The 20,069-nt window shown below is 60.2% G+C and overlaps 2 protein-coding genes across 7 annotated transcripts in view; one reads left to right on the top strand and one right to left on the bottom strand.

Moving 5' to 3' along the window:
- The window catches only part of ZNF488 (zinc finger protein 488), a 50,216-nt gene that overhangs the window by 17,519 nt on the left and 12,628 nt on the right, over positions 1-20,069 (bottom strand). The gene's annotated exons all lie outside the window — the stretch shown is intronic.
- LOC112651318 (anthrax toxin receptor-like) overlaps positions 1-20,069 on the top strand; it is a 31,137-nt gene that overhangs the window by 4,432 nt on the left and 6,636 nt on the right. The window contains exons 2-16 of one of the 5 annotated variants that reach the window (XM_049109104.1): positions 2,135-2,206; positions 4,017-4,098; positions 4,201-4,233; positions 5,359-5,427; positions 5,751-5,828; positions 5,923-5,983; positions 9,930-10,145; positions 11,291-11,360; positions 11,921-12,008; positions 13,476-13,859; positions 15,064-15,102; positions 15,970-16,053; positions 16,878-16,955; positions 18,031-18,094; positions 19,394-19,504. In XM_049109104.1, the coding sequence (XP_048965061.1) occupies positions 2,135-2,206; positions 4,017-4,098; positions 4,201-4,233; positions 5,359-5,427; positions 5,751-5,828; positions 5,923-5,983; positions 9,930-10,145; positions 11,291-11,360; positions 11,921-12,008; positions 13,476-13,859; positions 15,064-15,102; positions 15,970-16,053; positions 16,878-16,955; positions 18,031-18,094; positions 19,394-19,504 (1,529 nt within the window). Of the gene's footprint in view, positions 1-2,134; positions 2,207-4,016; positions 4,099-4,200; positions 4,234-5,358; positions 5,428-5,750; positions 5,829-5,922; positions 5,984-9,929; positions 10,146-11,290; positions 11,361-11,920; positions 12,009-13,475; positions 13,860-15,063; positions 15,103-15,969; positions 16,054-16,877; positions 16,956-18,030; positions 20,012-20,069 lie in introns of those variants that run through there. The other 4 variants (XM_049109105.1, XM_049109102.1, XM_049109103.1 and 1 more) reach the window with 4 other exon arrangements.

The following is a 20,069-nucleotide window of genomic DNA, read 5'->3' as shown; positions in this document are numbered from 1 at the left end:
ACACAGTGATAACAAGTGTTCGAGCTCTGCCCTGGAATCAATAGTGCTCAGTTCTCTACTCTCTTGAGATTGTTTGGGGGAAAAAAGATAAGTGGGCTTTGAATCACTTGTAGAGCAGATTTCTGTTCTCATAAAGACTCAATTTATAACATAACAGCTTTTTTAATAATTGTACAAAGAATTGGATTGCTGTCTGAATGATACCAGAGGGTTAACTCATCCTGATTACATTATCCCAATTTGCTTCTCTTTATCAGGGAGATTTTCTCAACATCATCACCAGTGCTTGTTATCTCTGGTCTTTCTAATGATAGCTATTTTAATAGATTTAAGGTGATATCACACTGTGATTTTGTTTTAAACTTCCCTGATTAGTGATGTTGATTGAGCACCTTGTCACGTTACTCTTGACCATTTGAATATCTTTTTCAGAAAAATGTCTCTTCAGGCTTTTTACCTACTTTATTGGATTTTTGCCCCTGCACATATTTAAAATAATTGTTTTGTCTTTTTCTAATAAGTGTGTTGCCTGGGTTCTTCAGGGATGGTTTCTGTAAATTTATATAGTTCCTTTAAATGAGCAGTGTTTTCCTATTTCTTTGTATGTTTTGTGATTTTGTTGTTGTTGTCGTAGATAATTGGGTTGTGAATTATTATGTAACTCTATAAATCAGAAGTCCACATTTGTTTGAAGGCATTTTTGGTTTTGTTTGTTACTATATAAGTGTATAGCAATCCATTTGTTTTGAGACTTTTCCAAACTACTTTTATAAAAAATATTCCTTGTTGGGTGTGATCACTGGATTGTCTTCCATTCTGCTTAACTTCTGCTAATATTTAGACAGAGATTTCCTTGAATACCAGGAGATGAAACAAACATAAATCCACCACAAAATTTTTTTCAAAAAGAAAGAAAAAACACAGAGATTGACCACCTCACCCAAGTTTTGAAGAATGATTCTGTGCATAAAGGAACTAAAGTGGAAGCCAATAGGAATGAGAAGCTGAAAGTAGGGACAGAAGGGAGCTGTGACTTTCCTTGCTGGTTGAAGCACGATGACACCAGAACAGGACTATCCTGGGCCTGTTCCAGCCCCTCCCGTGGTAGTGGGGCTCGAAAAGGTTTTCTGTATCCAGGGTGGCTCAGCTTTGCAGGCTGATGGGAAAGAAGAAAATAAAATAGTCTGAGTAACACATCTCTGTGGCTGAGGACAGGGTTCCCACTAATGTGTTGGTAAGTGAGGGGCCAAGAGAATAATGTATCAGAATCACTGGGGACTTTTCCATCCTCCTTCCTGGAGGAAGACTGGACAGTTCAGCTTGGGGCAAAGGCCATGTTGGCCCATAGTACCTGGCCACAAGGCTCAGATTTCCTGCTGTGAGCAAAAAGGAGCTACAGATGATCTTGAGCAGGGAACAGACTTGATCAAGATGGTGCTCCAAGGAAAAATATCTGATAATAGTAGTAAAATGTCTTGGAACAAAAGGCTAGAGCAGTAGGGAGCTGAGCTAGAGGCCTACAGTAGTATTTTATCTAAGAGGTAATGAGACCAAAAGACAGGGGCCAAGAGCAAGAAAGGGAGGGATGTACATGAATGGCTGTCAAACAAGAATAATCTCTTGGAGTTGAGAGAAAGGTAAGAAAGGTACAGAGCAGGGAAAAGGATGAAAGTCCAAAGAATTTTACAGTACAAAAGAGGCCACTTGTAAGACCCTCATGCAGGAGTGTAGTACTAAACAAGTAGCACTAAACAGTAAATCAGAGGATGAAGTACTAAACGAGTCTACCTCCTTGTGCATGTAGCACACATGAGCCTTATCTGTATGCCTATGTATGTTTTTGTGTCTGTTGTGTGACTTTTGGGTGTTGTGAGTATAAAGATGGAACAGGATGCTATTCTGGTGCTCTGCCTTGAAGGCCGCACAACTAACAGGCATCTGAATCTTGCACCAAATTTATGAGAACTTCTAGGATTTGGAGAATGGGCCACAGAGGAGAAGAACTGTGGAGGGATGCATGGAAATGGGCATAGATGCCCTGCCTGGTTGCATCGAACCCGTTTTTATTGAACTTCTTTGGTTTCATTTGGAGCCTGTTTCAATGGCTTCTCACAAGCAAATGCTTCCTCCCCAGCCCAAAACTGAGGGTGTCCTTCATCACCTACTCCACAGAGGGCCACACGCTCATGAAACTCACCTCAGACAAGTAAGTTCTTATTTGATCCTGGAGGGCCAGGCCTTGGGGAAAGCCAGGAAACTAAGAGGTTCCCTGGGAAGCCCACTGGAGTGCAGGCTAGGCAGGTCTGGACTCCCCTCATTGTGCACCCTGACCCCCAGCTCCAGTTCACCAGACCTCTCTGCCCCGTGGCTGCACTAACAAGGCCAACCCTGCACAGCCAGACAATCTCCACTCCTGTAAGGCTTCTCCTGCATCTATCCCGAGTCCCTTCTATCTGCACACTTCCTTGTTCATAGAACAGACTGGCTGTGAGGACTCCCTGGAAAGTGTAGGGCACACATGATTCCTTATGAACACCAATCCATGTTGGGCACCTGCTCTCCTGATTTATTTTCTGCCCTGGGACAGTGGGGGATAACAGGGACATAGAATCATAACCAAGGAGGAAGGGATGAATAGCTTTGAAGTGTTAATGGTCTAGGTGAAAGGGATCTTGCTTCCTTCCTTGGTGGGTCTGAGACAGGGGAGCCCATGACTGGGTCCTGAACACCAAGGTGGGATAGGGTGCTGGAGAAAGGCATGATATACCCACATCCACAGGGTCCATGGTGGACACAACAGTTTGCCCAAAAGCCTGCAGGTGAGAAGGTATGGAGTCTCTGAGTACCAAAGAGGTTAGATTTTCAAGAGCACACATTACTAGACCCCAAATCAGAGGGTGAAGTCCTAAATGAGGTTGAGCACCCTTAGGGCTGGATGTGGCCATCCTTGCGGCGCAGCACCCCTTTCAGCACCATGGAGAGAAGCCAGGAGCAACAGCAGTAGCGATGTCAGTGCATGGAGACAGCACACAGTCGGACTCCAGGACACACGGGGTAGGGGCTGGGTGCCAGGCTCTAGTGGAGGTGTGCATCTGTGCCTGAGTGTGATTTGTGTCCAGGCCAGAGAGACCTGAGTGAGTCTGCAGTGGCAGGAAACAAGTCCGCTGGGAGGGAGGCTGGCAGGTGGCAGAGAGCTGCAAGGCTGCCGGGCAGGGGGCTCTGGGGGAGGAACTGCTTCTTGGGGAGGGGGAGACCTCTGCCTTCTCCAAGGAGGGGGGCTCGGGGCCCAGATGTGAGAAGCTGTGGGGGGGCGGGCTCAGGAAGGGCCTCCCAGTCCTCTCTGGAGAGTGAACATAATGACCTCCTCCACAAGTGAGGACTCAGGAGTGGCAGTGGTGCCCAGGAGAGTGGAAAGCATGTGAAATTGGGGATGGGGCAAGATGTACAGCTGGGAAGACAGCTCATGGTCAGATCAGAGCCCTGAAAGCTGCCAGCTCCTGAGAAACCCACAGGATCTTGACTCGAGTGAGGCTCAGCCTGGGATTGGGCCTTCCCAGATGTGCCCCACTGCCTAGTTGTTCAGAAGGCCTGTGGCAGACGTCCCAGATGGGCCCTGGTATGCGGAGAGCATCCGGGGCGGGGACAGTGTTACCTGATACAAGTGTGACTCGGGAGGGTCTGCAGAACGTGGGACCAGAGCTGGGTCTTTGCTTGGTGCTGTCTCAGCCCTTTCTGCTGAGAGAGAGAGTAGGCTGGGAAGAGGGCTTGGTTCTGGATGCCAGAGAAGCCAGACAGCACAGGGGCTAGGAAGCCCCCAGGGCTGCTGACAGGAGGGTGACAACAGGGCAGAGATGGAGTGGCCCCAGGGATGAGATGGGTATTAAAGAGGAAGAGGGATCACTGGGGACAAGGAGTCTGGAGCCCCTTCCATGGGGCCCCAGTGGCTCCAGGACAGCTTGGGGCTGCTTTTAATATCACCCAAAATTGTACCTCAAGCCCTTTTCTGGTCTTTTCAGAAATAAAATCCGCGATGGTCTTGCTGAGCTCCAGAACGTAGTGCCTACGGGAGCCACACACATGCAGGAAGGATTCATAAAGGTACCAGGTCCCGGGGTCTGAGGGCCTGTGCTTCGTGGCATCCTTACAGCATTCCTGGGTCCTCTCACTGGCCTCCCCCAACGCCGCTTTGTTTCCTTGCAGGTAAACGAGCGATCGAAGAGGCAAACTCTGGAGGTGAGCTGCCCGGTGACTTCACTGTGGGCAGGTGTGGGGACAGAGCCAGGCCCGGGCCAGCGAGGTCTGAGGCGGCCCTCATGGGCCCCTTCCCAGCACTGAGCCACGGAGCAGGGTGCTGTCCTCTCTGGGCCCGGGCTTTCTCCCCTGTGCAGCAAGGATGGAAACCCCCCCCCCCCCAGAACGCCCTGGGACCGGGCACATACCTCCTCAGTTCTTGGTAACCGTGAGGTGCGTGACCTACCCTTGGCTTCCTCGCCAAGAAAGGAGGAACCGGGGGACCTGGAGCAGACAAAATTCCAGTTTTTGAAAAAAAGTGCTGGGTTTCCCTCTTGCTGCCCACACTATGTGATCACATCTCTGGCCCTGGTCCCTTTTCCCTTCAGTCCCTTCCCCTTGGCACTCGTTGTCCCATGACTGTGTCTCCAACACTGGACGAGGCCGCGCTCCGCCCAGAACTGTGTTCATCTGGACTGTGGGGTGGCAGCCCTTGCCAGGAAAGGAGGGCCTGGTGGGGAAAGGCGCTGAGCTGGCGGGGACCCCGCAACCCAGGAGTGGACCCCTGGGCCTGCAGACCCGGCAGGACTTCCCTCAGGTGCTGCCCCAAGCTGGAGCCGGAGCCAGGGCCAGGCTTCCCACTGCGCTGCGGGCATCTGGTACAGTCGAGTCTGGTTGTCCGTCCCTTTGCTCACCTGAGAGGCTGACGCCTGTCCAGGGACGTGGCTGGGGTCACCGTGCAGGCCACGGTTGCACGTCTGGTCACGGCGCCGGTTCAGGAGGCAGGGCCAGGGAAGGGCTGAGTGTTGCCCCGGGTCACACAGGTCCTGGCTGCAGCCTCCTGTCCCTCCGGGCGTCCTGCTGGCGGGCCCCTGGGGCGGCCTCTGGGCTGCAGGACTGGGGGGGCGGGGCAGCCTGTGGGGTCGCCCCGGGGGCCTCGCTGACCAGGATGCCCCCTGCTGCCTCTGCAGGCCCAAGTACTTCCAACCTGATTATTACTGTGACCACGGCTCCGATACCATCCACGTCACTACCAATGATTAATTTTGAAGTGAGTCCAGCCCATAATTACTAGCATTTCACTGCATGTACTCGGATATTTAATACTGAAAGCCTTATTTCTCTCAGGTCAACAAGGCTGTGAGGATGAAGAGCACAGTGTATTTTGTGGCTTACAAGGACTATAAGAAAGAGGAGGTAATTTGGAGCAGGTAACCAGGTGCCCCCTGTGAGCCTAGATGAGAAAAGCTCTCAACGGCATTATTCCCAGGGTTGCCCAATGATGCTAACCCGCCCCTATTGGCTACAGATAGCCACTCCGGAAATGAATAACACGCTTGTAAGGCCTACACAGCAGAGGTGCAGGTGGAAGGGATTTCCAACTTCCCTAAGGGTGGGTGCTGGCTGATGGCGGGTGCTGGCCCTCGGAATCTAACACCGCATGAGACGAGAAACTGTTGGGATGTGGATTTCTTACTTACCCTCTGGCTGTGGCCCACCTCACCTCATCTCCTTTGTAGCTGAGGAATATTGTTCAGACGCCATCTCAAGTGTACAAGGCAGAGCGGTTCCAGTCTCTGAACCGCATGCTTAACTCGGTGAGCGCAGGCTCAGTATGAGAAGTGGGGGAGGGCGGCTCCTTTCACTCCACCCCCTTCCCTGTCTCTGACCTGCCACCCTTCTCTTCTCCAGCTCGTGGGAAATTCCTGTACAAAAGTTACAAGTGAGATGACTTACTTCGTGTGTTTAAAAGGTAAGAGTTAGAGTCAGTGTCAGAGACAGAATGATGTGGTGCGTGTGCATGTGCTTGTGTGCCCACCTGGGGACTCGCCATGTATTTTTATTCTTCAGTTCTTGATATTTTTTCCAAGCCTTTTGTGAAGGAAATTTCCAAACCTACAGCAAAGGAGAAGCAAGTATACAGCGGACACCCCTGACCCACTACCTGGATTGTGCAGCTAATATTTACTATCTGACCAGGTTTTTTGTCATTGATGTGTCCAGGGCACTAGCTCTCTCTCTCATTCCACCTCTCTCCATCAGTCCATCCTTAATTTTGTTTCGTTTCAAAGTAGATTACAGGTATCAGTGCACTTCACCACACCCTTCATCCGTGTATTTGAACTAGGGACCAATGTATATTAAGAGTTACTTTTCCAAAATATGACAAAAGTAAGTGTATCATTTCATGAGTTCTGTCAAAGTAGAGCCCACGTGTGTGACTCCAACCCCCATGAAAACACAGACTGTTACAGTGGCTTCCAAAAAATCGACACTAAAGCATCATTCAACATGTTTTCCTCCTGCCACCTGAAGGCAGAAGTCCCGATTGTCCCTCCATAGGCTAGTTCGCTGTGTAAAACCATGTCCTTAACGGGCTCCTGTGGGATGAGCACTGTGTTTGGTTGATGCATTGGATTCAGTGGCTGGGAGAGTCCTCCCCCTGGGTGTGTGCGGGGTGCGCTTGGGCTTTCTCCCTCCCTGAGGCCGAAGTCGCTGGCACCCAGTCCCTCCTTGTCCTGCAGGGGACTGGCCCCGAGCGAGGGTGTCAAGCAGCCCAGCAGCAGGGCCCATCCAGGGCAGCACCTAGGAGGACACGGGGCAGAGGAGGCTCTCCTCTGAGATCCAGTGGGCAGGTCCCGAGGGCAGCGGGGGACCCTCGGGGTGGAGCGGGTGCAGGCTGTGAGGGCAGGAGGAACCTGCAGGGGGGACGCAGGCCCCGCTGTGGGGTCGGGGACAGTGTGCTCAGCTGCTGTCCCCCCACTGCCCCGTGAGGAGGCTCCCCAAGGCGCAGCCCTGCTGCGGCCCACAGATCCTCCCAGAGGCAGTGATGACAGACGTGCACGCAGCTGTCCCAGCCTGCATCTCAGGGCTGTCCGTCCATGAATGGGATCGTGCGGGACGCACCCTCCTGTGGCTGTCGCACACATTCCGTCATGCAGATGGAGCTCACGTCCTTCATCCGCGTCCCTGCTCGGTGTCCCGACTGTCTCCCACCTGTGGCTACGGCAGGCGGCGAACACCCTGCGGCTCAGGCTCTGAGGACAGGGCCGAGCAGCCCCCAGGTCCACCCAGGGCAGTCACTCCCCTCGGGGCCCTCGTCGGGGGCCTGGTGGGCGGGTTGCTGTCCCAACTGCTCGGCTGCCTGCGGCCTCCTCGGGGAGCTGCGCGCCTCTGCAGCTCCTCTCCCCGGGTGCCTCCTGCCCCAAGAGAAAGCTCTCATCCTGGGGGGTCAGCCTCCCTGCCAGGGCCACGGGCCCTCGAGCCACCGAGCAGTGCAGCAGCCCCAGGGAGATCCGGCTCCCACAGGCCGCGAGGGTCTGTCCTGGGCTTCGCTGTCTTCCTGGGCCCATTCCTGGTGGAGGACTGGGGAGGCTGCGGGGGCAGGAGCAACCCCCACGCAGAGGGAATCCCTTGACCGCCGCGTCCCTTCTGCTCAAAATCTGGAACCTCACCCTGCCTTCCTTCCATGCACCGAGTCTTCCCAGAGTAACAGGACCCCATGAGAGTGGCAGTTCCCGGGCACAGATGGCGCGGCTGCAGAGCTGGGGTGACAACTGTGCAGGGCCCCCAGGGCTGCAGGGCACACACCGTAGGAAGGGGGCACCCGGGCAGACGGGCAGGGTGCGAGCTCTCCGAGGGGCACAGGCCCTGGGGGTCCCGGGCCGTCGGCAGCCCTGCCCTCAGCGGCCACCCCCCACCTCCCCCGTCACATGCTGCCACAAGCTGCCACAAGCACACTGGCCCACCTTCCCCAGGAGGCTGCCAGTAGCCAGGTTCCCTCAGGGTACTGTGGCTCAGGACTCCCCGGCTATGGAGCTGAGGACCCTGTCGGGGATCAGAGGGGGCTCCTCCCTGCAGAGGCTGCAGGGGAGCAGCTCAGACCTGGAACAGGGGCACGGGAGGCGCAGGTGGGAGCTGCACTGGGCCCCCGAGATCCTGCCCAGAGCGTGGGGGAAGCCACCTGCCCTCTCTTGGCCTCGGCTACGTCCCCGTAACTGGGCGAGTGATGCCGAGCTCGTGGGACCTGGAAGATGAAGGGAAGTGGACGTGGGCCCACGGGAGATGCTCAGCTAGTGGGTGGTGCGGTTTGGGCTGCACGCCGTGGTCCACGCCTCAGGCTGGCACGGAGCTGCCCATGTCTGCTCCCTCGTGCCCGCTTGCTGGGCAGGAAGCCTCTGCCCTGTTTCCTGCCTGGAGCCCGGCGTCCCCGCACGCTGCCGCCCAATTTCCCCTCTGCCCACGTCTAAGCACACGGGGGGTGAGTGTGCCTGTTGGCCTTGCAGGGAGAGAACGTGCCGGAATGCAGCTTGTAAATGAGGCTTCCGTGGGCTGAGGGCGGCAGCCGTGCCCAGGTGGCCTAGCTGGGTGGGCCAGAGGGTTCACAGGGGACAAGCCCAAGTGCTCCGTGGCCCGACAGGGCCTGTGTCGCGGGGCAGGGGCCTGATGGGTGAGCAGTGAGCACACAGCCTGGCACCGTCGGGCTCAGAGCAGCGGCGCGGTGTGGGCTCTGTGTGGGGGACAGGACGTGTCCCTGAGGGACATCCAGCCCGGCCCGCACGGCCGGTTCCTTCAGCGGCTGTCGGGGGCCAGCTGGCACCATGAGCAGGACGCAGGATGGCTGTGTCACAGCAGACCCTGCGTGATGGGCTGCGGGGAGGGGGCTGCCTAAGGGGGGGGGCGCTGGCCTCCAGGGAGCCCCTAGGCTGAAGCCAAGCAACACAGACCCTGGGATGGCAGGTGTTCCCGTGGTCCCAGAAGCCGCTACTCTGGGTCCTTAGGACACATACACAGACTGCAACGTTCACCCCTGAGCTTGGAATGGTGGAGAAGGCCTGAAGTCCGGGCAGCAGGCAGACAACTCGGAACCCCACCCTGGTCCTCGGGCGGCACAAAGCCCGGAGGTGGGCAGCCCTGCAAGGCCTTGCTGCTGTGCGGCCTTGGGAGTCACCGAGTGAGGGCAGAGTGAACCACGGGGACGTACTGGGCCGGCTGGGAGCCGCGGCTGAGGTGGGGGCCGACTGCCCGGGGCTCCCTGGAAACCCCTCTGTCACCTGCTGGCTCCGGGCCAGGCCCTAAGCGGCCCTCTCTGGCCTCCCTGCTGTTGGCTTCAGCCCCGGGGGCTGCTGGTGACCCCAGTATGTTGTGTGTCCACGTGGAGGGGAAGCACTTTCCTAACCCTGGGTATGGGGGTGAGGGTCCTTGCGGCCTGGGGGGCGAGGGGCAGGGGAAGCGTAATCCTCGGCAGACTTCCAGAACCGCGGCCGAGACAGGACTTCTCTGTCCCCAGGGGATTCCTCTGCGGGGTCCTGGGCTTCTTGCCTCCCTGCCCTGGGGTATCCAGCCTGCCAGGCAGAGAGGGAGACAGGAAAAGGAGGAAACCCTAGGCATCAGAAAGCCATCTAGGCACCAGGTCCGGACAGCTGCTCAGGCCTGGGACAGGGCTGTCTGCAGCCCCGAGGTCCTGGTTCTTCTCTCATTCCTGTGGGAGACCCCACGGAGCACCCTGCCCGCACCCCTCAGGAAGTCCGTGGGCACTGGGCAGAGAAGCGCAGGGCTGGCATGCCCCCAGGTAGGAGATAAAGCGGAGATGGAGATGCGGAGCCTCCTGAGAGCGCAGGGCCCTGAGCACTCAGTGGACCCTCAGGGACAGCAGGAGAGGATCGGGACCCGCAGCGTCACTCATGTTGGTTTGACAGGGTTGCTTCTTCATTTGAAGTCCCTGGGGATGGGGCTTGGCATGACCTGCTATTCCTGCAGACCGAGGGAAGGCAGCCTCAGCCCTGCATCACACGTACCCTTGAATGTTGCCTTTTCAAAAGACTACAGTGTACGGTACAGAATACCCAGTTCCTATCAAAGCAGGAAGGATGAAATTCTTTGCAGATACAAGTTGAAAGACAACAGTGTCTATGGTAAGCAGTCCCCTTGGTGCCTCCATGTGACACATGCCCCCTCCCCCAGGGCTGCCTCCCCCCGGGCTGCCCTCCCCCAGCCGCCAGGCCTCCGGAGCCCTGCTGTCCCCTCACTGTGGACATGGTGAGCATAGGGCCGTGTGCACAGTACCAGGGCCCCCTGCTGGGAACCTGGCCACCTGGACCCAAAGCTGGGCGGTCATCAGCCCCCAGCAGCACCACAGCCTCCTGGAGCAGGGCTTCACCCCTGCCAGGGGGCTCTGGCTGCCACCCGTGCCCCAGAGCTGCGCGCCCCTCCTGCCCTGAGCAGCAAGGACCCCAGGCCCAGGGCTCCCTCGGGGCCAGGTGCACGGGGCTTCCCAGGAGGGTCTGCACGGTCCCAGGGTTGAGAGAGGGCGCCAGCTGCCAGGCCCGGGCCCCGGGATCCTGGCGCAGGCACACGTCCCGGGGTGACTTCCACCACATGGGGATCCTGCTCTCAGCCCGTCTTTTCTCTCCTGTGACACGGGGCCCAGGTGGCATTGAGCGACCTGAGCCACGTGGCCTATGTGAGCAGGCGACTGGGAGCCGCTCCCCACGGGCACCCCACGTGCTGGCCGGGTGGCCTGAGGAAGCCACGAGTGGCAGGCAGATGTGCCCTCAGCGCACAGGGCGTGTGGCCTCCCCAGAGGCAGGGCTGGGGCCCCTGTGTGTGCTGCCCAGCTCCCCCAGTTAGCCCCTCCTGCGGCCGTTGGACCCCAGTACATGGTGTTCAGGGCCCTCTGGTCAAGGCAGAGCTGCCTGCGGCCAGCACGTCATTGCAGGTCAGCGTCTTCGTGGGGTCGGCCTCCCCTTCCCCTCTCGGGGCCTCCCGGGGCTTCTTGCTGTGGCAGCACTTGTCACTCTGTGATTCTTTTGTTCTTGCTTATGTCACGGTCCCTCTCCCTCCAGGCCTTTCCAGGCGAGGTCCTTGGGAGCGGAGGGCCGGCCGTCCTTTCCCTTCCAACCAGAGCACTTCCCCGGGCCTGGTGTGCAGGGGGGCGGGGAAGGCAGGAAGAGAGCGGGTGTGTGCGCCAGAGAGTGAGCTCTGCTCTCAGGAGCTGGCAGGAGGGGAGGAGGGGGACGGCTGCACCCCCTGACAGTGTTCCCTCCTAATTCTCTTTTAGAAAAAAAACCCTACCGTATAAGTCAAAACAATATATTTTGCCCAAGACACGAATTTCAGAAGGATGGAGAGTAAGTGCCCAAGGTTGCAAAGAGATGAGCAATTTTTTATTTTCTTTTTACCATCCTGAGATGTACAGAACGTGGGTGCTGAGGTCAGCATGTGTCTATTTGTGGGAGGGCCCTGGCAGGCACAGCTTCTGCCCAAGGTGTTTCCCCAGAGGTGATCAGAGATTCCCTATGACCCAGATGTTCCTAAGGAGGATAGAATTTGGGAGAAGGTGCCCCAGGGCTGTACCTTTGCTCCAGGCAGCCTTTCAAAGATAAACAGCATACTCTATAAATAGAGAAGAGGCAGGATGGGGACACCAAGCCGCCCTTCCTGGGCACTTGGCCCATGACAGTGAAGACCTCTGACCCCATCAGCGCTCCTCATGCCTGCTCAGCCTTCACCTAGAGGTTGACCTTGCAATGCATAGGTTCAGCCCCCCGAACCAGCCCGTGTGCTCCCTGGTGGCCCCAATACCTGTGGATCAAACTCATTATACTGAGAACTGTGGCTCTAGTTTTAGCCACGTACAAGGGTAATGCCTATCCAGGTGAGTTCACCACCTGACCTTTCTATATCTTAGGGTGCTCCAGAGTGATTACAGCCTGGACAATGGCAAGACCTATGAAGGCAACCTCAAGATCACTGCGATTTTCTGTGTGAGTGCCCAGGTGGGGCTCAGTCTCCCTCCTGGGCTGTTCAGAGGGCCGCGCTGCAGGAGCACACACCCGGGGAGTCAGCAGGGCTCACGACCGAGGACCTGGGGGAGTGGCTGGTGCAGGCCGCCCGGGGCCCTCAGCGCTTCGTCAGCAAGCTGTCCCCACACTCAGGCTGGAGCTGCCCTGGAGCACCCCACAAGAGCTCCCCACGCACACCCCCTATGCAGGCCCTGCAGACTCTGTGAGCCAAGGGTCCTGGGGGCACAGGAAGGGGACGGTCAGAGCTCCGAGCAGACTCTAGAGGTGGTGCTGAGGCTGAGACACATGCTTGACCCCCCGGCCACCTGCCCCGGCCCAGGCTAGTGCCGGGGAGCTCGGGGCCCCACCCTGCATCCTGGCTGGGCGCTGTGTGTGAGGGACCGAGTCCAGGACCTGGGGGACACTGGGGCACTGCAGGCCCAGGCCCCAGGCAGAGGTCTGCAGGGGGGCCAGCCGCGGGCCTGTGCAGCCCGGATGTGTTTCCAGAGCGTGTGGGCATCTGCTGACGGCCCCGAGCCCAGGCCCGCGTGGGGCACCCCCGGTTGTTTGGCAGAGGGCCTCAGCCTCCCCCACCTCTGCGGCTTTCTCATGCTCTTCGGCTGTCCCTCTGCGCCACCTGTCCTGACCTCTGAAGGCTCCTGCTGTCCTGCCGCGGGGTGCAGCCCCAGGACTGCGTGGAGGGCCAGGGATTCTGCTCGGGGACAGGCCCATGGAAAGGAAGGTGCCACTCCCAGGTGCCCGCTCCTCGGAGCGGCAGGTCATGTGGGCACAGGGGCAGGGCAGCGGGATGTGGGCGACAGCGTCACTGGGGAAGACCATGCCTGGGAGGAGGGGCAGCCGTGCCCTATTGCCGCCACCAAGCGTCCAGTGCCAGCCCGGGAGGGTCCCGGCAGCGCCAACAGGCCCCTGACGAGTCTGCATGGTGCCCGCACCTGCCCCTCAGAGACCCCCCCCCCACCCCGGAGTCCGCCCTCGGCAGGCACATGCCCCGGGGACTCAGGAGGAGCCACAGCCTCCCATAGCCCCACGGCCCGACCATGCCTCCCCTCAGCCACCTCATCCCCGGGGCTCAGATGCGCTCCCCACTCGCTCCCTGGCCCTGGGAAAGCAGACCACTTGGCTCCGGGCAGGGCCACGCAGCCATCAGCTGAGGCACACGGGGAGGACTGGCCTTGTCACAGCACAGAGGCCCTGATCCCTTGTCGGGCTGCGGGGCCCAGTCTCTGAGCAGGGCCAGCGGGGCCATCTGTGGCTCAGGGCTGCCAGGGTGCCTCAGGGTCCAGCCCAGCCTCCTGGTGCTCTGTGCTCTCTGCAGGTGGGGAAACCTGAGGCCACTGGGGCAGGCAGGCGGGGAGGCCTGGCGTGGAGTCCCTGGGGACACACTCGGGAGGAGGCCACTCCTGCCCACCCTCGTCTCTGACATGTGAGCTTTTGTTACAGGATGATCCGTTACAAAATGTAGACAACCAGCCAGAGACCACGGTGCTCACAGTCGTCACAGCAGAGATCACAGTAACCACCGCAGAGACCCCGCCGACAACCATGGACCCCCTGACCACCACACAGTCCACCACGGAGCCCGTGACCACCATGCGGACCACCTCAGTTGTCAAACAGGAGAGCACGGCGAACACAGACATCCTTCCACATCACTTGGGGCCCACAGGCATCAGACCAAAAACCACACCGAAGGCCATTGTAACCACAGTGCCCATGGTTGTCACAGAGGAACGTACCCTTGACAATTCTGTCGTATATGCACTGGTGATCCTAACCTTGGGTGTGATCGTTCTGGTACTCTGCTGCTTCTACTGCTGCCTGAGGGTGAGTGGGCCCTGCCTGCACAGCCTGTGACAAAGGCCCTCCCCAGACCACAGGGACCCGGGCCCCCCACCCTGAGATCCGCCCGTGAGCAGGTTCCCATCAGCTCCCAGGTCATCACATGAGCATACGGAGGCACAGACTCGCTTCTATTCCAAAGCAGAGACTCCACTCCCATCTAAGGCTTGACCTGCCTCCTGCGTGTCTCTGCAAGTGCCTGTGAGCTGCCCTGGCTGCTGGCCACTGCAGGGCCCGGGCCCCAGAGAGGCCTCCCAGCAGCCCGGCTTCGGGAGGACTCGGGCCCCAAGCTCCAGAGGAGGCCTCTGGTGCTGAGGGAAGGGGCCGGGTCCTACGGGAGGCACTGAGGGCCCCGAAGGGGGTCCTGCTGGCCAAGAGGATCCCTGGCCTCTGAGGCACTGAGCCCCGGACACCCACGGCATCTCTGCCTGCGTCCCCCGGGTCCGGCCCGTCTTCCTCAGCCATCACTAAGGGCCAGGGTGCGGGCCCCGTGCTGGGCACCCGAGACAGGACTGTGGCTGCCCCCGGCCGGGCCCCCAGGAGCTCACCGCCTGGTGTCTGCCCTGCTATTGGTACCTGGGGCTGGAGGGCAAAAAGGTCACCTGCAGGGGCGTGGCAAGCAGAGCCCCAGCAGAGGACAGGCAGTGGCCCCAGGGGGGAGCGGGGCAGACACCTGGCTGCTGGGTTTGTCAAGCCCGGGGCCTGAGCAGGTGCAAGGGGAGAAGCGGCAGAGGGAGGCGAGGACAGAGCACAGCAGCAGGACAAGGCGTCCGTCCCACTGCTGCGAGGGGTGTGCGGGCACGGAGAGGGCGTGGGCGCTGCCATCCCACAGGGGAGGCCGGGGAGGAGGAGGGCTGCGGGTGGGAGGAGGGGGAGCAGGCGAGAGCTCCCATCTCCCGTTATGGACAAGCTGCTGACCTTACCACTGGCTGGGGTGCCTCTGCGGGGAAGGACCAGGCGCCCAATGGCGTGTCTCCCAGCCCAACCTCCAGCAGGTCCCGCCCCCTGATGCTCCGGGAGCCTGAGGCTCAGGGCAGTGCAGCGGCTGGGCTGAGACCTGCAGGCACGGGGTGGCAGAGGGCTCCCCGGAGCCCCCGCTGTGCACCCCGCTGCTGAGCAGGGCTCCTGTGTGACGTGGAGCCGGCCCTGCATGCCCCCAGCCCGTGCTCCTGTCTCTTTGACATTCCAGCCTCGCAAGGAGCTACCAGCAGTGCAGATAATACAAAGGGTAAGTCTGCCGTTGGGCCTGATGGTCAGCGTGCCCGGCACCCACGCCGACCTCTGCCCAGGGGCTCCTGCTGCCTGTGGGACCCTGCGCCCGGGCCCTGCCACCTCCCAGCTACCTGCAGAGAGGGCAGCAGAGGGGGCCTGGGGAGGACTCGAGGACCCTAGCCCTTCCCCAGTCAGCGGCGTGGCTGCTCCAGGGCCTGCACCCCTGAACCCACACTGGAGGTAGTCTGCGGCAGCAGTCACAGTGACCCAAAGAAACGGGGCTTTGTCACTTCCCCAAGGACATTGTGGGGCGCTGCTGCCCCAGGTCTCATGTGAGTTTTTGGGAAAAGAGCCTCTGGCCTCAGGACCAGATCCCCACTTCGGCTCTGGTATATGTCTGGCTGCATTTCTTTGATCTCCATCCCTGTTCCCTGGCAGGAGAGGGGCTTGGCTGGGGTTGGACGTCAGGGACCGCAGGTGGGAGGTTGGAGGGTGTGTTACCTGGCATCCAGCTGTGAGGCAGGCCCCGCCCAGGTGAGCACAGAGCAGGGGCAGGGGAACAGGTGGCGGATCCCCAGGCAGGGGCCCAGGCCAGCCCCAGGAGAAGTAGTTGGGTGGGGACACCGCGTCCTGAGCAGGGCACCTGAGCCTCAGAGCTGGTAGGACACAGTCCTCCCTGCCTGGGGCGGTTCAAGGACAGGGTGCAGTGTCACCTGCTGAGAATGGAGCTGCCTGGGTCAGGTGGGTGCAGCCCGGTGCCCTGCACGTGCCCCCAACAGCCCTCCGCGTTTGCTGAGTGGGCACTGACAGGTGCTAACAAAAGGTGTCGGGTGTCCATACCCTGGAGCTCCCTAACAAAGCAAAGTGTGCTTTCTCTTTCTAGGACTCCAACATGTGTACACACACATGTACCAGGCTGACCCTCCCCTCTTGTAGGTTCCAGGAGAACAACATGAGACGGATAGAGGTGAGAGGGGCCCTGGGGAGGGTGCTGTGACCCCCAGGCTAGGCTGAGGGATGGGGTACAGCCAGGTCATGCATCCCATGAACCGTGGTTTTGGGGGAGACGACCTTTCTGGGCACTGACCTTGATCCCTTGCACCAGAGGGCAAAGGGCGTCAGAATCCTGGGGCCCAGGGTCCCCCTTTGGGCAGCCCCGGGTTTGCAGATGTGGGCGGCTGGCTGCAGCCCACCAGTCCTGGGCTCTCAGGGGCGTCAGCAGCTCCCACAGTGGCCGCTGTTTCAGTGGCCAGCAGGGGGATGAGCAAACACAAGCCCGGTCATAAACAGGCTCCCACGGGTCAGAGACAGTTTTATAGGAAAATCCTGAGCAAGGTCGTTCCCCTATTAAAAGTACCCAGAAATGCCAGCGGCACCTGTGAGTGGGAGTCTGCTGTGCAGGGTGAGGACGGAGCTGACGACGTTGTCCTCGGGGCCCAGTGAGGTGGGGGGACCAGGGCCTCCAGGAGGTCGGGGCCTGAAGGAGAGGTCCTTACGCCAGGACCTGTCAGGGCCCCGTCCTTGAGGGGGCTCCCAACCCTGCAGGGGGCCCTGAGCACAGGGCTGGGGAGGCCCGGGTGCCCAGGATGAGGGGCACGTGCTCCAGGTCCCAGGGTCATCTGTGACGGGCAGCGACGCCGGCCCCAGGCCCTGCCCCCCATGGGGGCTGCGGGGCGACCTCAGCGTGTGCCCGCGGCCAGGGCGCTCTGGGGCGTCACGCCAGGGAGGCTCCACACCTTTGCAGGGCACCCCGTGCCTTGGAGCTCCCTCACGGCCACGTCTGCTTTTCAGGGCAAACTGGACACCTTGTGTGACTTTGTTCAGTGCTATAATCAGATGCCGTTGCTGTGGTATCAGCCCAGGAGCAAGGTGAGAGGGCCCAGGGGTGCTCCCACGGGCAGGGGCATATTTGCTGTTTGCCCGTGACAGCGGCACGATGGGTCTGTGGCTCGGAGCCTGTGTCTGGGCATCTGCCGACACAGGAGAGGTGGTGCCCGTGAGCCGTCCAGGCCAGTCCTGGGCTCTGTATCTGCATTTTCCTGCTGGTCATCCCCATGGCAACAGGCGCTTTCTTAGGGGTGGTGAGGCCCAGAGCCTCCCATTTACGTCAGAGAAGCCCAAGAGGGCATCTGGCCAGTGAGCTCTCCTGGCCCCCATTGGCGTCCCTCTGGTGAGCGCCCCCTGCCCGGGATCTGCTGGCTGCTCCCACCCGAGACCCCCTGGGCGGCTCACCCCACCGGGCCTCCTGCAGGACACGCGGCCCCCACATGCTGCTACCAGGTAGTCGTGTCCCTGCCGTGTCGCAGCCGGGGACGGTGGGGAGAGCCAGCTTGTCACAGGTGCCCCTGGAATTGGGGGCAGTGATGGCTACTTGGTCTGGGTCCTCCTGCGCCCAGCCGCCACTCGAGGGTTTCCCACACTTTCCCTATGTAGTCCTGCTGACGACTCCACGTGCAGGTCCTCCCAATATGCCCGTTTAGCCGAGGGGGTAGCCAGGCCCAGAGAGGCCTAGTGACCTGCCCCGGGGGACAGAGCCTGGGACTGGCACAGCAGGCCTTGCACCCTGGGGTCTGGCTCCTCCCTTCTCACCACCCTGCCCCCCATCAGGTCGGCACTCACGACCTCATGACAGTTACCCCAAAACCACCACAGGCTCAGGCCTAGGCCCGTGAAGCGCCTGCTCCTGGCCCGCCTGGCTTCCTTGTGCTCAGACCCTTGGCTCAGACCGGGCCAGCTGCCTAAGGTCGTGGGGGTTCCCAGGGTCTCCCGTGAGGCTGCATTTAGGGGTCCCAGGCAGGCCTGGGGGGCTCGAGGCACCGCTGAGGAGACACAGCACAGGCATGCGGCCCCCAGCAGGGCCGTGGTCTGGTGTCAGGTGTGCCAGGGCTCCCGTGGGGACGGGGCTCTGGCTCTGGGTCTCAGCAGGGTTCTCGGTCCTGGCCAGGTCTGCACAGAAGCCTGTTCCCATGGTTCTACAGGAGCCTCTTCCCGGGACTGCAGCCCCAGTGGTCAGTTGAGCACCACACCTGCCCTGTGCCCCAAACCCCCCCAGCAACGCCCATGCAGGGCAGAGGACAGACAAGAGGTAGAGGGAGGCCTTAGGCACTGGAGGACGAGGGAGGGTCACCCAGCCAGTGAGGGCAGGGCGCTGAGCCACCTTCCCAAGGTCACTGTCCCAAGACCCCCATTGGAGGGGGGCAGCACTCCAGGTCCTGCCTGGGGGGCCCTCACAGCCTCCAGAACGCCGTCAGGGCCCTGCCGTCCAGCCCCGGAGTCGGCCCAGGGCTCCCTGGGGCAGGGACAGCGACGTTTGTTTGCTAAGGCAGAACATAGTCTGAGCGGTCATGACAGAGGCGGAGGCGACAGGAGAGCAGCTGCGGCCCCCAGGGCTGCCTGATGTCCCTCCGCTCATCCTGAGCAGAGCAAGAGCCCCTGACGGGGCCTGGGGGCCTGGGCGCCCTCCTTACCCTCTGTGCCCCCCACTTGACCCTGAGGGGCACAGCCTGCGCAGGGCGCCTCAGGCAGGAGGTGGCTGTGCTGGGACAGGCACTGCCTCCCCGGCCTCCTGAGCCTGCCCACCTCCTCCCTTGCGGAGACCGTCCTCACGGCCTGAGCCATTCAGGGAACACACACGACAGCACCGGGGCTGGCAAGGGAATGGCGTGCGTGGTGCTGAACACTCGGCAGGAACCCAGAGCCTGAACACGCTTGTGCTCTCGCCAGGTCTGCTCTTTCTCCAGGGTTTGAATGGCTCCGTGTTTACTGTCCATCGGTGTTGGGCCCGTCCTTCCCCGTGGCTGCTCTAACGTGTCACAGACAGCAGGTTTCAGTCCTGGAGTCCTCCCAGTTCTGGAGGCTGGAAACTGAAAGTCCTCCTGAGCAGACATCCAGTTCCCAGTTCCCACCAGGACCGTGCTTCTTCTGGAGGGTCCAGCTGGGACAGTCCCTCTCCTGTCATTTCCACATCTGGACGTGCACGTTCCCAGTGCTCCCTGCTCCTGGCCCCTGCATCCATCGATGTGCAAGCCCAGCACCCCTGCTCTGCTGCACCCTTCCCATCACATAATGAACAGAAGCTCATGGGGTCCTGGAGCTGCAGGTGGACATGGTGTGTGGGGTGTGCAAGGACCACACCAAGGAAGGGCCAGCCCAGGGGCTTTACCCCCTCAGTGTCCCTAAAGGTGTGGCCGCCTTGCTGTGCCAGTAAGTTCGTTTGAATTAGAGGCAGACCCTGTGGTCCTACAAGAACCGTTCCCTGGAAGGGAGTGGGGGTCTGGGAGAGGCCGACACAGTGTCCCTCCTCTCAGGTGTGCTGCCTGGGGAAGATGCAGGCCCTTCCTTACCACTATGTGCATTTCCGGGAGCTAGAGGGGCCAGACATGCTGTCGGATGGCCGGTATGCCCAGGCCGGCTCCAATGTGAGTCCTCAGCTGTTCCGGGCCTGGGGCGGGAAGGGGTGGTTTTACTGTGCCCCAGGGCCAGACGTTCCTGTCCCGAAGCATCTGGATTGTTCTCTTCGCAAACCAAGGGGTTCACGTTTGCTGCTGTGCGCACAGCCCATCGCCCATCCGAGGTGCCTCCAGCTGCCCCTGTCCTGGGGGCCCAGAGCCTGGCCTCAGGGTTGTGGTTGGGACTCGATCCTTCAGCACGCAGTTGCCAAAAGGCTCTGGGCAAGGCTCGTGTGCTGTGGCTGTCAGGCTTCGCTCTGGCTTCTGAGGCTCCCAGGCCAGGGGGGAGCAGACAAGTTCAAAACCAGAACAGAGAGAGCCCAGCGTCAGAGCCCTGGGGCTGCCTGGGGGAGGCAGGGCATGCTCCAGCACCTGAACTGGGTCTTGAAGCGGCAGCCGCGCCTGGAGGCCAGCACCCGGGGAGAGGGAGGGTATCAACAAGTCCTACCATGTCAGTCCTGAAGGGTCGTGAGGCTGAACCCTCTTGGCCGAGGGCACCAACGCTTTCGGCTTCCATCTCCGAAGCCTTTTCAGT

This window comes from Canis lupus, chromosome 4 (genome assembly GCF_003254725.2).
Source record: "Canis lupus dingo isolate Sandy chromosome 4, ASM325472v2, whole genome shotgun sequence".
NCBI lineage: Eukaryota > Metazoa > Chordata > Mammalia > Carnivora > Canidae > Canis > Canis lupus.
The sequence above is the reverse complement of the archived record's forward strand: the minus strand, read 5'-3'. Positions and strand labels throughout refer to the sequence as shown.